We start from the raw sequence: 16,685 nt of genomic DNA, 5'->3' as shown, positions 1-16,685 counted from the left end.
TGAATAAATGTTTGATAAACTGTATCAGAGCAACAGTGCAGCGTGTTTTAGTTTGGATAAACATGCAACATGAACCACATTTCAGGTTACAGTTATATAACGTGGATCAGAGGAAACGTCCAAACGGCTGATATCGTCGTTTGTTACTTACCTAAGATCTGGGATCGATTCAGAGACCGACCGACGTAAGGCCACACGCCAGACCCTCTTAATCGAACGTAAGAACGCTTGTGTTGATGTCGGTCACTGCCGTGCCTTCCATTTGCTAGAGCACCGGGACCAAACTTCAATCACCAAGATGTTTTTGTCTGCTGCTGTTCGCTTATCGCTATCGCAGACGGTGAGAAATGTTATTATTTCCGATTATGGGCTATAGTTTAAATGCAAACAATAAACTTCAAATACTAATATTAAAAGAAAGAGCAATGACTCGTCACAAGGACAAGCAGCCTTGGAGGTCGCACACCAATCTTTTAACTAGCTAGCTAACGCTGGCTAACGCTAGCATGCTAAGTAGTTTTGCTTTCTGCTGTCAAACGTTTACAAGGTGGTTTTTGGACAATAAACAATGCAAAAAGTGCGCTTAGAAATTACAAAATTAATTGTTTAACCTATTTTGATAAAATACTTGTCAATTTGAGCTGTAAGCCTGCATGATATTGCAGCTGTACAATATGCCAAAGCATTGGTAACGTTAACGCTATATGTATCATTTGCTCTATTTAGTAAATCCCCGAAACGTTTAACGCATCCTGTGTGGGCTCTGTAGATTTGCCGTTTGATTTTTATCAAATCGTAAATTTTTAGAAGGGATCAAAACAAACGGCAATAGTTTATTGCTTTTAGCCCCGTATTCTATTTTAATCACTGAGTACCCACGTAAACATTAGCAAGTCAACCCTACCACTGTTTTAGGACTTGTCTTCTGTATGTGTAAATATAAACCAAAATGGACATATTTATATGAATTATTTATTGAAACCTATAGTTTTGAAACTATATTGTTACTAAACTATAACTATTAATGTGTTCTGAAATTGGACTCTCATCGCCAGGCACAAAACAGAAAAACAATTAACCAACCCACATCCTACATTACAAACCTTTGTCACAAACGTCTTTTTTCAACAGACCTTATGGAAAGGTCCTTACAGAAATATGAAGTTTAGACACCAGGAACTCAAACTCAGATTTAGCAGTCTGATACACTAAGGAACTGTAAGTTGATTGTTTTGTATAGGGTCCTTGAGTGCTTGGAATGGTGCTTGTAAATTAAATGTATTATTATTATTATTATTATTATTATTGAAATCTGTGGGACTCATCTGACATTCCTCAAATAAAATATAGGAAGATTCTGATGTAATACAACCAGCCAGAGACAGCATCTTTTTATGCACCCTGTTTGAAATCCTGTGTCTGTGGTAGATAATGACATCAGTATTTCTAAATATTATTTAGCATTTTCATTTACATGTTATTTCCGGGGGGCGGCTGTAGCTCAGTTGGTAAGGCAGTTGGACCACAGAGCCAGTGGTTCGATCCCCGGCCCTGGCTATATGTCGAAGTGTCCCTGGGCAAGACACTGAAACCCTTACAACCCATTCCCATCCCCAGCTGTGCAGTGCCGGTCCAAGCCAGGTAGAAATTGGGGAGGGTTTCGTCAGGAAGCGCATCCGGCGTAAGAGCTGTGCCAAATCAACATGCGGACAATGATCCGCTGTGGCGACCCTGAACCCACAGGATAAGCCGAAAGGACAAAAAAAAAAAAAAATTACGTTATTTCCGGACGTTTGTCCAGAGAGGCAAGACACAACCACCAAGTCTTTTTTTAATTCAAAGAATTGATTCACAGTCTGCTGTATTTTAACTGTTGTTTCTGTCTATCTCTCTGTTTGCAGGCCAGGCAGCTTAGAAGTTTCCATCGGTCTGCTGCACGTGCTGGAGCTGGTGGCATCTTTGTGGTTGGTTACACTTTATTTACTATTAACATAGAAGTTACTATTACAAATGGTCATTTAGCAGAAGCTTTTATCCAAAGCGACTTAAAAGTGAGTAGCAGACCCTAGGGACAACTGTGAGGTTTGGTGTCTTTCCGGTGCCCAGGGACACTTCAACATGTAGCCAGGAGGACTGAGATTCGTTTGTGGACAACTGCTCTACCAACAGAGCCATGGGGGACTGTGTCGCAGGTGGTAGAGCAGCCGTCCACCAATCTCAGTGTTGCTTTGATCTCTGGTCACACGTCGAAGTTACCGGAGGAGCAGTACGTGTCCTTGAGTAGGACAATGAACGCCTGGTGAGGGTTGGCCAGCTGCATAGCAATAGTGTTTGTGTGTGTGGTTGTGAGTGCAAATGGGTTAATGAGAAGCAGTGTAGTGCTTTGGGTACCAATAGGTAGAAAAGCACTATATAAATGCCGACCATTTACCCAAGCTAGGACAGTAATTGCTTATATATCTATAAGTATAAAAAAAAAATATTAAATACTCTTTTTTTTTTTTATCAGTAATCATTATGATTTATCTTCCTTAAATAAAAATCTGTTAGAGTATCCAGTACCCAGTATGTTTCTGCTTCCATTCTCACTTAAATATTCCCATTGGCATCAGTTTTCCAAAAGTTACTTATTTATCCTGGGAGCTGCCACAAGAGCCTGTTTTAGAGTCACGCTGTGAAACACAAACATCACATGTGTTATTCTCATGTAATGGAAACATGCTATGGTTGCAGTCTCTTGATAGCGAAAATGTTTTTGATCAGTGTTTGGATGGAAAGTATTGTTTGGCTAAATTGTCTTTTGGCCACTCCTCTTCAATCAGAAATTCGGTTTATGACATTTAACTTCAAACACCATTTAATTTAAATGTATTCTTTTACCTGCTCAAGAGGATTATTTGTTCACAAGGGGGCAGTGTGTGCAGAAGCAGAAATAATTGTTCTCTGTGCTAAGTGTCTTCTGTGCTCTGATAGTAGTTTTCCCTCTGAGCTTACATGATGGGTTATTCATATTTTCTTAGAGACTATTATATTACTGCCTGTAAGCTCTCTACACACCCATAATTGTTGTCTAGTAAATTAATCTAATAGTAGAATGACAATTTTACAAATGGCTTTTGTGCAGGATTGAAAACAAACTGGTTAGTAAATGTTACTCATGGTAATTATGCAGCACATTCGGTGTAATAGATGTGTCTTGTTAACAAAGCAGTATTTCTCTTTTAGCACAGAGATACTCCTGACAACAACCCTGATACTCCTTTTGAGTTCACCGAGGAAAACAAAACGGTAAGACTTACATCTGTGTCGAGCAGCATGCAGATCAGAACCACATCAGTGCATATAGGGGATGCACTGTGATGTGGGTTGTTTGTTTGAAGCCTGCACCAATATTCAACATTTCCCACCTGTGTTTGTTGTGTTCCACGATGCATTTTGTATGAGTCTTTAGTACAAACAGGTTGAGCATTTCACATAAGGTTGTGGGAGGCAAAAGCTCAACTTGCATGTGAGTCCCTTTACAAGCCCGCTTCAGTTTCACTAGATGAAATGTTACCGATACCATTTATCATTTTGAAAAGCAGCGACATGATATCTGTCCAAATTTTGTAAAGTGGCTGTTTTCCATTGTTCTAGGCAGTAAAACATGATCACCTTAGTATGAGAGGAGGTGGAAAATGTTGAATTATTTTGTGAAGTTTAATTCTTATTATTGCTATTTGAGCCTATTACCCACTAACATTGTGGTGAACTGCTGTAAATACGAGTGGGTAATGATTTTTATGTGACCATTACAATTTAAATTAAGCAAAGTGAAAATAATGTGCAAAATAGGTATGCAATGACATTCATGGAAAAATGTTTTTTTTACTGTAGAGAATTGAGGCGATCATTTCAATGTACCCTGTTGGACACAAGCAAGCAGCCACCATCCCAGTGTTGGATTTAGCTCAAAGGCAACATGGATGGCTCCCCATCTCTGCTATGAACAAGGCACGGTGATTCTTCTGAAATCTGTTTCACATCTGTGTGATGCCAAACTATTTGGGTAACATTTTAATGAAAGCTTATACATCAGCCTGTCTTCTTGAATGTTTGTGATGGCTTTCATTCAGGTTGCAGAAGTGCTGGAAATCCCTCCAATGAGAGTGTATGAAGTAGCAACATTTTATACAATGTTCCTGCGTCAGCCCGTGGGAAAATACTTCATTCAGATCTGCACAACAACACCCTGCATGCTCTGCAACTCCGATAGCATCCTGGAAGCCATCCAAAACAAACTGGGTAGGAGACTGTTTCCATTTTATGGTGGAACACCAAACGAAAAGACAAAAATGCAGATGAAAACAATCATTTTTTATTGTGTATATTTCAGCTAAACAGAGATTAGGAAAAACATGTAGAAATATTAGGAACAAACATGTAAATATTCGGTTGTCATTGCTAGTCAAACAACAGTGAGCTGTAGCAGCAAACAAGACTGAACCTAAATCCTATTTCAGCCTGTGTGACATTTGATAGAAAAAACCAATGTGTTCGTTCTTCCAGTCCACAGAATAGTGGGGTTTACTTTTTGTTAAAAGTTGCACACTGTTCAGTGTTACAGCTGTGTATTGTCAGGAAGCAATGGTTGAGTTAAGAAACCTGTTGTTTCAGTAACACAGTGTGCATATTGTTAAATTAACCACATACAATACATAGAGAACCTTTCACATTTCCATGTATCCACATGTTTTTAGTTTTGGACTAGTCTAAAATGTTGTGTTTTTTCCTTTTTCATTGAAATCCTCTTAGTAGATGCTCTACTGGGCTTGGACATTTCTTGAAGCCACCTCAGTGTTGTCTTGGTGAAATGTAATCCTTTCCCCCGAACCTGAGATTCTGAGCACTGCGGAAAGGGGTTTCAATCAAAACTGCTCTATTGTTATACGGTTATATTTCCCTCTAGCCTGACAAACTCCTATCACATCATTATACTGCCATTTTAATAAGGTAAACCCCTGTTCCCAATTTTCCATGTGCCATTTCAAATTGTGAAAGTTATATCTTGTAGCTTCTCATGGTATACTGGTTTCTCAGGTGTCTTGCTAAACTCTGCCTTTGGGCTGCCTTTTGAACTCTGAATTGGACTCATAGCTTGATACCCTCCATTGTCAATTTCAGAAAGGTGGAAGCTAGCATGCTCTGGGCCACTTCCACCTCCTTCAGAAATTTTCTTACAAGGTTTCCCAGAAGTGTGCATGTGTAGACGCAATCCTCTTGAAAGTGTGAGAACAATTTTCTTTCCCTCATGCCTTGGTCTTTCCTTATTATTTCCAAGCTATTAAATAAAGCACAGGTTATACCACTGATAAGGAAAGGAATGCACCTGAGCTCAATTGCAATCATCATATTGTCTCAATACTCATGCATATGGGAAATTGTAGTCTCATTTTGAATACATTGACAATTTACATTTAGTGGGAAACCAAAAAAATATGGAAAACTCAATACTTTATGTATGCAATGTATAAAATGTGATTTCATTGTGATTCGTTTATCCATAGGTATCAAGGTTGGAGAGACTACTCCAGACAAAATGTTCACTCTAATAGAAGTGGAATGCCTGGGTGCCTGTGTAAATGCTCCAATGGTCCAGATTAATGACAACTATTATGTAAGTGCCTAACTTTTCTGTGCAGATAGTGTCTTTTCTGAACACGATAACTAAATTATTAAAACAAGGTTGAAAGCTTATTTCAGGAATGCTACCTGCTGAAAAATAAAACCTATTAAAGTGGATTTAGGCTGAGCTGACAAGTGAAGCCAGTTCTTTAGTGAAGTTATTTAAAAATTTGAAAACTGTTATTTAAAAAAAAAAAAAAAAGGTATTCATTTTGCCTGGCAGTGTCAAATCTATAATCATAACATCATTTAATTACAAAAGTCATTTTTCTAGTGACCAGTGCATATTTGCTGCTTTCTCCTTGTTTCCAGGAGGACCTTACACCGAAGGACATTGAGAATATTATTGATGAACTTAAAGCAGGCAGAGTCCCACCACCAGGACCCAGGTACATAAAGAATTCTCAGCATGGATTCATTAATACATACATCTCAATGACACAATTACCACTACACTGACTGCACATTGAGACATATTTTCTTTCTCCCTCTCTCTCTCTCTCTCTCTCTCTCTCTCCTTTTCTTTTTAATAGGAGTGGGCGTTTCTCATGTGAGCCTGCAGGAGGATTAACCTCTCTGACAGGGCCTCCTAAAGGACCTGGCTTTGGTGTAAGACCTGACCTGTAGACATTTTCGGTCACCATCTTGTACCAAAAGTCAGTGTAATGTTCAACTCAAACATATTGTGTAAATAAATTGTTCGTGTACCTTTGTCTGTGTCGGTATTCCGTTAAGGGGAAAATTATTTTGACCATATAGCTTGAAATGTCCTACTTTCCACACTCTGCGATTTTCCAATATTAGTATTCTTCCATGTCTTTTCATGGCCTCAAAGATTTATTGCAGTTGAGTTACATGTGCTACACCAGAAATACTATAATATAGTTTATATCGTTCATTAACTTTATCAATTTTTATTGTCAGTATAACTGACTTGTTTTTCAGCTCATGTGATTGTAATTCAAGACTTGGGTTAAAAAAAACAAACGTATTTCTTCTGTGATTAGTGCAACTATCTACTTCCTAAACAGAAATTATTTATACAAGCCTGTTGGCTAGAATATCAGACTAGTAAATTTGTCATAATTCCTTTAAATAAAATAATGGATTTTATACTTTATGATGTCTAGGGTAACTTTTTGTATCTCCAGTTTATTGTCAGTTCTAGTTAAAGGTGCTTCCTATAATTTGCTAAAGGCCAAACAAATGTATCTAAACAGCTTCTTTAATTCAAACAATTCACTCTGATCATATAATTAGCTAAATTTATACCAGTGCTTTTGACTGGGATTCAATTTTTGTATAGCTTATCCAAAAACATTTAGGATTAATTTGGTCACATTTGGAAAGCTAACATGTGAAATGTATCTTTTCTGCATTTTTGGTAGTTTGTGGTGAAGATGTACTGATTAATAATCTACGATATACATATTAAAAACTACATTGTGGACCTGATTAACTGGAGGCAACTTAATGGCAAAAGCAATATGACACGTCAAATGTAACTTGTAACCGTTTGTTAATGAAACCTAGTACGGTTGTGCTATTTTGATTTATCCCCCTGCCATGGCCTTCAACACAGCCGTCGTCCTACAACTGTTACTGTCATTTCCATCCCGCCCCGGTGGCGTTTTCATGTCTAGCCGGTTCCCCCTCCCCCCACTCCGCTTTCTCTTGCGACTTTGAAGCCTTCTCTGCAACATATAATAATACACACTACGACGCATGCGTACACAATCCACCATGATGCAAATGCCACTGCGCAACCAGTTCAAAGCTGGCCGACACAAAGAATTGGCGGCCAAAGGGTGTGATGGTCCACTCTGTATATTTATATATCTCTAAATAATGTATATCATCATGCTTACAAGAAAGAAGGGCATTTTCTCTCCGCCAACATCAGCCATGATCTTCGAGAAAGTTCCAAAGGACCGCAACACAGCAACGGAAAAGATGACGTCAAGTGCCCATTACTGCTCTCCCTCTCTTAATACTGTCGGTCCTAATTCGCACCTTAAAAACCCTATACAGATGGTACAAACGCCACTGCCTGACAACATACGACAGCACAGAGAATATTGTTAACATAAAAGGTGCGGATGTTTTCCCTGCATCGACAAAACAAGAGTTAAAATGTTTGACACATACCCATCTACAGTCTCTCCAGCAGACGGAGACCGTATACACTCGGAGAGGGCGGGGGGGCCGCTCAGGCGCTCACATGACTGTCTTCAGCCAATGAGAGCGCGGCTTGCATGTTTTGCTAGGCTTTTCTCTGAGAGGACAGGCAACGAACGGCTGGGATGTTTTCAAACCAGCGATGAACGTCACACAGCCGTAGGCTACGGTTAACGTCCAATAATTAGGAAATAACAGGTTATATTGCGCAATATTCACATATAGCTCAACTCGAATGAGTCGGTGGGATCGTGTAACCCAGTTTGAAGGTAGGTGCAAAGCAAAGCTTGTTGTTAGTTTGTCTTGGCTCACAATGGGTAAAAATCCTAGTTAACGTTAGCCATCTGGCAACGGCGAACAGGCTAATGTTAAGCTAACTTGACGTAAACTGCGTGCGAAAAATTGAATGTTGTGTGTTTGCGTGTGCCTGGTATAGTTGTGTGCCACGTGCGTTACACACACTGAGTACTTTCACTGCGCAAACTTACAATTCACCTGTATTTGCTTTTAGTAAGTCGCTGGCTTTGAAACGAGAATAACGTACCGAGAGCTGATAGGAAAATGTCGGAGTTGTGTTAGCCCCAGCCAGTCAGCGAGTCAGCCAGCTAGGCTGTGTACGGCTGAAAAGCTTGCTAGCTAGCTAGATTAAGCGCTGGGGAGGGGGAACGTTGTGAGGGCATTGAAGGGGCTGCAGTGGGCTTTTGTCTCCGGCTGTACTGTACTCTCGTTTTGAATGTTGCCAATTATAACAAAATGTGAACTTGAATTTTCTTTACGTTGCCCACGCGTTCACATAAGAAACGTATACATGCGGAAACCATTCCGGGCCATAGCATTAAAGATGCCTTCTGTTTACTAACCATAGGCAAGTTGAATATTTTTTTTAATGCTCAACAACAAATTGATCTCAGTGTGACGTTTAAGGCAAACACCAGCGACATTACAGCGAGGTGGGTGGTGGTGTCTGCGATGATCTAGTCAACGACACCATTTATTTACACACAGCACAGCTGTGGCTATGATGGCTACAAAATCTACTGTAAAAATATAGTTATTCTTCGCTATTGCATACAAGGAAATGGCATAGCTTGAATAACCGGGAGCTTTTGCGCCTTCCAGGCAATGACTGTGACATTTTGGGGGTGTGTTGCCTGATACAAAAGCTGCCTGTTTTTAGAGGTCTGTCTGTGCAATGACCCCTCTGAACCAGCAAAACGTCAGCCCTTAAATTGAAAAGAACTAGAGCTAAAGAATTATTTTGTGGAGACATAATTTATACATACCTAAATCACATGCACACCCATACATAACAAGTACAACTAAGTTGTGGTATTATCACCAGTATTTTAAATGCTGTTCAGCTCATACTTGTATATTATATATTTTTGTGCTATACATTAGTAAAAATTGTATGAGGAGACAAACCTTGACCTATAATACAAGCTTATGACTCATCTCTGAAAGAGAAGAAATTGTAGATTGTAATTGTAGTATAAACATTTTACATGATAGCGTAGTGTCATGTGAAAAGGAAAACACTGGTAATTGGTTTTAGAGTTTTCACTTACAAAATATTATCTCAACATTAGAAGTTAGTTTTCCTTCTTTATGCTCCCAAGATGACAACTCTCTGTGGCTGAACCCTTTGCATGATCACAAGACATTTATGCTCATAAAGAACAAAGACAAATCAGCAAGTGGGCAAATATGATTATTTCATTAACACAGTGATGCCAAGAAAATAAATGTGTAATGCTGCAGTTGAATTATGTATTTAACCACAAAAAAGCCACAATAACAATTTATAAACCATGGTCTTCCTGGACCCTATATTATAACTTAGTAAACTTAACATTTGAGAAATCACTTAAGGCCCAATAGGGTTTAAGGGAACATGGCCTTCACATGCCTCTGAAATAAAATTGCCAGTTGTCTCGTGCAAATCGACAGTCGTCAACCAACCTATATTTGGCCACGTGTGGTGACATTTGTCTTGTGTTTTTTGTATAATTATTCACCACATTTTCTCACACAGTACTGGTAAATATGTAGAGTTTTGCAGCTAAACGAAAAACTGCACTTAGTCATTTTGCTCGTCATCACACAGTGAACATGAGAGAAATAACTAATCAATGCAGTCGCCGGACGTGGTGTACTTAGGGTTGAATGATAACCTGCATAGTTTCAGTTTTCCATCACACATCTGACATTACTTATCTAAAGCACAGGGCTTAATACTTATCTTTGTTACTCAATGAGTGAAGTGCTTCAAAAGTAAACCTAATTTAGGCAGCAATGTAGATACTTGAGAATATATATGCGTTCTCATCAATCAGGCTGTATTTTATTTTATGACGTAGTAAGATTGAATGTTTTGGTTGAATGTATTTGTTACTTAACACACTCAGTAGCACAATAAACAACTAGAAAACACATTTCCAAAGAGAGAATGCATTGAATTTTACAAGCAAAGCTAAAAAAGCTGAACTATTTTTTTCCTAATTAACTGAAATGAAATTCAGTTATATACTTCCTTATATACTTGTATATATTATTCCTTATATACTGGTAAGGCAAATCAGTAGCATATTCTTTTAAACTGCAAAAACAAAGCCAATTATGTGATGTAATTGGGATGTCATTGAGGACATTGATGACATCACCAAAGCAGTCATTTTTAAAAGTATAAAAATCTTAAAAATGTATAAAAGATATTTGAAAAGCCGTATAGAAGCAATAATGTCCATTATAAGCTGGGCGTTTTTTGAAGTTTGGAACAGTGTTTCTAGCTAAAAGTATGCCGAAGCAGTTAGGCGCCAAATAACGTATGCAAGTCTTAATAATATTATTATTAGTAAGGATATAATTACTTTAAACGCTCCAGCGTGGAATATGTTGAATATGATGTTACTCAGCGTTTGTCTTCTATTACTGTAATTGTACAAATGTGTCATTTGCTGTCAAAGTTGATGCCTGCACAGCCAGGCTTTTCATCAGCGTGTCAGTTTAATCCTAATCCTACCCACATAACCCAGAATGGCTTGTAGGTCATTTTCACTAGTTATTCTTGTAGTGTCCAAAATGAGACTACGTATGTCTAAACTTTGCATTATCATTCTAAAATGTAATAACATTAGACAACTGAGGATTTATTAGATGGTGATTTGGGCTTAGAGTGAATAAGACCACCCAAAGTGTTGCACTTAGAGAATAAATTCAGGGTAAAACATGTATATTGCTGTATGGCGGGGCCTGGTGGATCAGTGGTAGAGCATTGGTTTGGGATGCAAAAGGTCGGGGGTTCGAGGCCCACCGCACCAGTCGTGGCCCCACCCAGCCAAGATAAAAACTCTTGCAAATCAATTTGGGTAATCACGTTCCTCTGTGTCGACCACTGAAGGGACAAGCTGAAAGCCGTTGAATTTATATTGCAGTATTTTGCCATACAGTTTCTTGCAATGCATTATGGGAACTCTCATTAGTACCACAGCATCTGAAAGCCAAAACATTAGAACCCCCTCTTAGTATGATTCGTTCTAGCATTATTCCACCACCCAATATGATCTTTATAATAAACACAGTAGAATTATCGCCTTTGTGAGAGTTTAAACTAAACAACTGAGAATTTATAACGTTGTAAGAGTAAATGGCAAAACTCTATTTAATTGCATTAGATTGTACAGGTGTACATACTGACAAGTAAGTGTAGTGACTGATATGGATTTATTGCATCAGCCCAGCAGAACAGAAAAGCCACGTTTTGTTAAATACTAAATACAATTATGCAGTTGTATGACTCAATTGATAATTCTAAATGTAATCAACAATAGCAATTTTTTTTGTCACTCACTACAAATAATATAATGAAATTAATGTTCTTTCTTTGAAAAGTTTGCTTAGTTATATGTAATTCGTAATTGCAAAAGAGGAACACACTGACTGGTTAAAATACTGTAAAATAAAATACTGTAAAATTATTGAGAGCTGACTACTAACTACTTGCATTGTGATCTTTTATTTGACATTTCAATATTTTCAATTACAATGTATCCCTGTTTTGTGTGCAGTCTGCTAGTTTTAGCTGCTAGCATTACCTGCTAGGGTTACGTGATGTCACTTGAATTGTGGCGTGGCATGATGGGGTGGTGGTTTAATATTTTATCCATGGTACACAGGATACAGCCGTCCTGAAGTGGGGATGTATTGCTCAAAAAACGAGCATGCCTGGAATTTGTAGAGGAGAGATTAGTGCATGTAGTCTTCTTGTAGATTAGTATGGAAAATTGAGAACCCTGAGAAGTATTTTTTTTTGCACATCGCACATGTTGATGCCCAATCACAATGTCGCACATCCCTGGTTAATAACATGGCATGTTGCTGCCTGGTGTTGCTCTCTCTACTATAAAGAAGTGTAGTAACTCAGGAGCTTTTCAAATTATTGACATTGAAGTGGGAAGCACTATTTATATCCTTTTGTACGTTTCAGTGCAAATATTTCTTATCAATTTAAGGATTATATGTATGACTTTTGCTGTGTGGATATTCTGGCTGCCCTACCTTGGTTACTTTTAGTGTTGTATGGCACATCATGTATAGTTTGATGTAAAGCTGCATGTCAGCTGACTTGGTGCTAGGCATGTGCTTTTGTTGAACCCGAATACCACTGAATACTAGTCACACAATGGCAAGCAAATGCACTATAATTCTCTATATGTAAATCACGGTACTGTACATATGGTCAACCAGCTATGTAGCACTTGATTTAAAAAAAAAAAGAATTATTTAATACAATAAGGTTGCAACCAACAGTTATTTTTATATGCGTATTTTGTAGATCAATTGGTTTAATACACTGCTATAACATGCCAGAAATTAATAAAAAATGCAAGTCACATTTTTCAGATTGCATGTTTTTCTCTTCTTTTTTTTTTGACATCCATTACCAGAGAAATTCAGTAATTAGAACTGAGAAAAAAAATGTGATTGTTAATTATTTATTGATTACTTATAAATAGTTGTTTCAATTTTAGTATAAACAAGTGGGTTTTTACAACAAGCAGTGCCATATGGTGTTGCATCTACTGCTACGTACTACTTTCGAAGCATCTTTGTTTGACTGTCAATGCCAACTGACTAGTGCCACCAATAAATCTTCATTGACACCACATGTATAGAGAATTTGTAGTGTGTAGTGAATTTAACAACTACTATCCAAGTATTAGTTGGCCTATACCAATCAGAGACAAGCCAGTTGGCAAACTTGATCTCTGAACTCCAAAATATTTCCATAACAGAATGTGACGCCTTGTTCTGTAAAAGGTATTTTTCTGGGTGTTGGATAAGCTACTTTCCTCCTACTCTAGCTGCATTTACTTAATATAGTCATTTTGAATTTGTTTTATTGTCCTTCCACATATTTCACTTTCACTATTTCTCATCTCTCTTTGTATGATATTAAATATTTGCATTTTCTGCTTACAATTTTACTATGTGAATTCTCTGAAATTCAGTTGGCTACTGGATCTAGGTATCCTCTTCTTATTGAATTTGGTGTAGTGATCTACGATGATTTTATATAATCAGACAGAAGAAGAATTTAACAATTTGTCTCAAACAACAGATCAACAGAAAATCAGTCAGATCCAGAAACTGCTACTGAGTTAAGTCAGTTGTTTAGTTTTTTGCTTGCCATACTGTTTAGGTAATTTTGTCAGCCTTGCGTTTGTTGTCTCTATTTCAATATTTTGCACAATTACACCAGTCTACTATAATTAATCCAAACTTGGGGAAATAAATAATGTAAATGCTGATAAGTATTTGTTTGTTGCGCTCCTGCTGGGGCGCTTGACTGAACAAAGTAAAGTGAGTAGATTTGGTCAGTTTAAAATTGTTTTCTTTATCTAACTTGGCAGCATTCGGTATCGACATTAATCTTCTGATCACGTGTATATAATGAATATCAGCTTTAAAATTTCAGTCACATCCATTTTACATAGGGTGTCCCGGCAAGCGTTCATAAAAGCAGGAGTATGGAGGAAGTGCAGCTTTAAATGATGGATTACAGACAGTTTGATTTACGACCTGATATCCAGACATAGTTAAGTAACTCAAATCTATTTTTAAATATTTTCTTGTTTTTAAACCCTGGTACAAATGGGGCCTTCTGTATGTGTAGCTGTGAAACTATCGCTGTTGTAGGCTTTCCAGGAAGAGTGTAAGGCTCTTAGTTAAAGAAACGGGGTATTGACCAAGGTGCTGTACAGCAGAAACAATTGTAATACAGTAATGTCTGCATTATGCCTTCATTTATTTCTCATTGAGTTAGATTTGGTTATTAGTTTCTAGGATTGTCAGATAAGATGTATGTGTTGCCTTTTTTTTTTTTTTTTAAACTTAAATTTTAATAAAGGAGTAAAATAAATGTATCCAGCTTTTATTTGTGTTAACCATAAGAGTCAGGATGAGCCCTAAAACTCATTCTTATGAGACCCTTTAGTGTCGTTCGCTGTTTTTAATCTTATCATCCTGCTGCATTTCACCAGCCACCCAGGGCTCTTATGAATTCTGAATGTACTTCAGCTGTATTGTGTATTTAGATTCAACATTATTTAGTTCCTCTTTTTTTTTGTTTTTTTTGTTTTGAGTAAGTACACCAGGGCTCTATGTTTAGGGAAACCCCCCAAAACGGTCAGTTTAAAAAAAAAAAAAAAAAAAAAAATAGTTCCTCCCCCTCAGCAAAGTAAAGGCCAGTGTCTGTTTAATGTTGTGAAATTACTGTTGTTGATCATCATCATGTTGGTTGTGCAGCTCATGTTCACACATGGTCATGGTGAAGGTAGATGGTAGAGTGAATATTGGAAAGTTTGTGACAATAAATGGAAAAAAAAATCCCAAACACAGAGTCAGCAGCAGAAATGATCTATTTCCTCTGCTGCAGACAGCTTAAAATTCTCCTCTGTATCACTTTCACTTCAACTTGTCGACCACATTTATTGTGCTGCAGTTCAAACAAGACTGTGAAATAAGTGCTAGTACTATTTATGACGTGAAGTGCCTCTAGCCAGGCCTCAACCCTTGTGCATTTTGCCCCAGTAGCAGAGTATCTGCGTCTTCGAGAGGCCCAGAAAGTGTGGGTTTGAGCATGTTTGTACATCTGTCTCTGATAAGGGTGGAGCCTCCTGATTACACATGTGCAGGCATTTCCCAGGATCTCAATGTGTGCAGAGTGTTGTTTTTCTTTGGTACGTTGAGTTGAGTTTCTCTGCCGTGTGGAACAGCTGATGTTGCCTCGATAATTCAGTGTTATTTAAAACACAACTGTTTGAGAGACAGATTTTCTTACAGGACCCTGAACATAGCATGACAACGCAAAAGGAAGGAAAGGGGGAGGAAGAAACAGCAGCGTTGTATTTCAACATTCTAGGTTTTTAAAAACAAAATGAACTTAAATGAACTTAAATGTTTCCTTTTTATGAATGAGTCATGAGAGAGATAATCATATCTGTTATTAGATTAAGGGGGACAATTTGACAACAGATGTGTAGTTTACATTCTTTGTTGCACTGCTGATTTCACTTTACGGACCCAAAGAAAGCAGTCCTATCCTGTTTATGCTGGTTCAGTTAGTGACCATGCTTTGCTGAGGACCCTCCTGTTTCAAAATATAAGTATTTCATTCACAAGACAGGTTTGTGTGTGTGTGTCTTTGAGGGGTTTGCTGCAGGTCCCTTTCTGCGAAATGCTACTACTCTGACCTTGAACTGGTCAATTATTGACAGTGGTATAATTTACTATTCATGATACTTTAATTCTCTGCACGTTTGTGCTTGTTTTAATTTTCAATGGTTAATATCTAAAGTTGGGCATGGACAACAGGCTCAGTGGTTCAATTCCCAGTCCTTCCTGGCTATGTGTTAAAGTTTCCTTTTGCAAGACTCTGAATCCCATGTTGCTCCAAGTGGGCCAGGTGAGCACCTTGCATTGCAGCCCCCACCATCGGTATGTGTGTGTCTGATGAATGAGAAGCAACATTGTAAAGCGGTTTTGATAAAAGCGCTATATAAGCGGCTATTTAGGTTGTCTTTTAAATATAGAATGGCCACATCTGAGAATAAGTTTGTTTTTTTTGTTGTTTTTTTGTGTTTTTAGATTACTTACTAGATAATATTAAGCAACCAACACGTAGTCTATTTGAACCATCTTCACACTAGTTTTAAGACTAGTTTTAAGTATAAAGCATGATTTAAGGCTAGATTTTAAACAGGTTGTTTTTAAGCTCGCTGTCTTTAGTTATTTTTATTTTTTTTTTACTTTAGTTGACATCATATCATTATTATTTTTCCTCTGTGAAATCCATATTGGGTAGTAAAATGCACAGTTTCTATATAGGATAGAAATTACACAGATCTTTTTATTTTTATAGGAAATTGACTTAAAAAAAAATTAATGTATGGTTTACAAATAATTCAAATGAGGCCTTGTTAATATTGCCATACAGATTAGAGGACAGCAACTAGCCTCTTTATCATTAAAGTTATCCAGTTTTGTGTTACATTCAGACTTGCACAAATTGTTGAGTATAATTAAGGCAGAACTCAATCAGCACTAAAAGAAAGATTTAAAGGGGAATGAGTTAAAAGACAGATTTCATTCTTAAACACCAGACTGTGTTGAGTTGGTGAAAGGTGATTACACTTTCGTGTGACATTCATATCAGTGTTAACATTGTGGTGAAACATTAATTATACTTAGTGACAATATTTTGGTGTTTTCAAATGCTTTTCATTTGATTTGCCCAACTCCTGAAATTTTGGAGAATATTTACAACTGTAGTGGTTTCAGAA

The 16,685-nt window shown here is 37.5% G+C and overlaps 2 protein-coding genes and 1 long non-coding RNA gene across 5 annotated transcripts in view; 2 read left to right on the top strand and 1 right to left on the bottom strand.

Moving 5' to 3' along the window:
* The first annotated feature begins 190 nt into the window (after positions 1–190).
* On the top strand, positions 191–6,376 carry ndufv2 (NADH:ubiquinone oxidoreductase core subunit V2). Its single transcript, XM_067475535.1, has 8 exons — positions 191–340; positions 1,902–1,964; positions 3,226–3,288; positions 3,877–3,993; positions 4,116–4,284; positions 5,547–5,656; positions 5,977–6,053; positions 6,198–6,376. Exons 1-8 carry the CDS (start codon positions 299–301, stop codon positions 6,289–6,291), a joined length of 735 nt encoding a protein of 244 aa, XP_067331636.1. The 5' UTR covers positions 191–298; the 3' UTR covers positions 6,292–6,376.
* LOC137098858 (uncharacterized) lies at positions 4,336–7,952 on the bottom strand. Its single transcript, XR_010910661.1, has 2 exons — positions 7,813–7,952; positions 4,336–7,714 (listed from the first exon to the last, which is right to left on the bottom strand). It is a non-coding gene; the product is annotated as an uncharacterized lncRNA (long non-coding RNA).
* Positions 7,953–7,966: 14 nt separating this feature from the next.
* The window catches only part of ankrd12 (ankyrin repeat domain 12), a 35,372-nt gene continuing 26,653 nt past the window's right edge, over positions 7,967–16,685 (top strand). The window contains exon 1 of one of the 3 annotated variants that reach the window (XM_067475527.1): positions 7,967–8,111. The gene's annotated coding sequence lies outside the window, so the exon portion shown is untranslated. The remainder of the gene's footprint in view (positions 8,112–16,685) is intronic. The other 2 variants (XM_067475530.1, XM_067475528.1) reach the window with 2 other exon arrangements.

This window comes from Channa argus, chromosome 14, assembly GCF_033026475.1.
Source record: "Channa argus isolate prfri chromosome 14, Channa argus male v1.0, whole genome shotgun sequence".
NCBI lineage: Eukaryota > Metazoa > Chordata > Actinopteri > Anabantiformes > Channidae > Channa > Channa argus.
The sequence above is the reverse complement of the archived record's forward strand: the minus strand, read 5'-3'. Positions and strand labels throughout refer to the sequence as shown.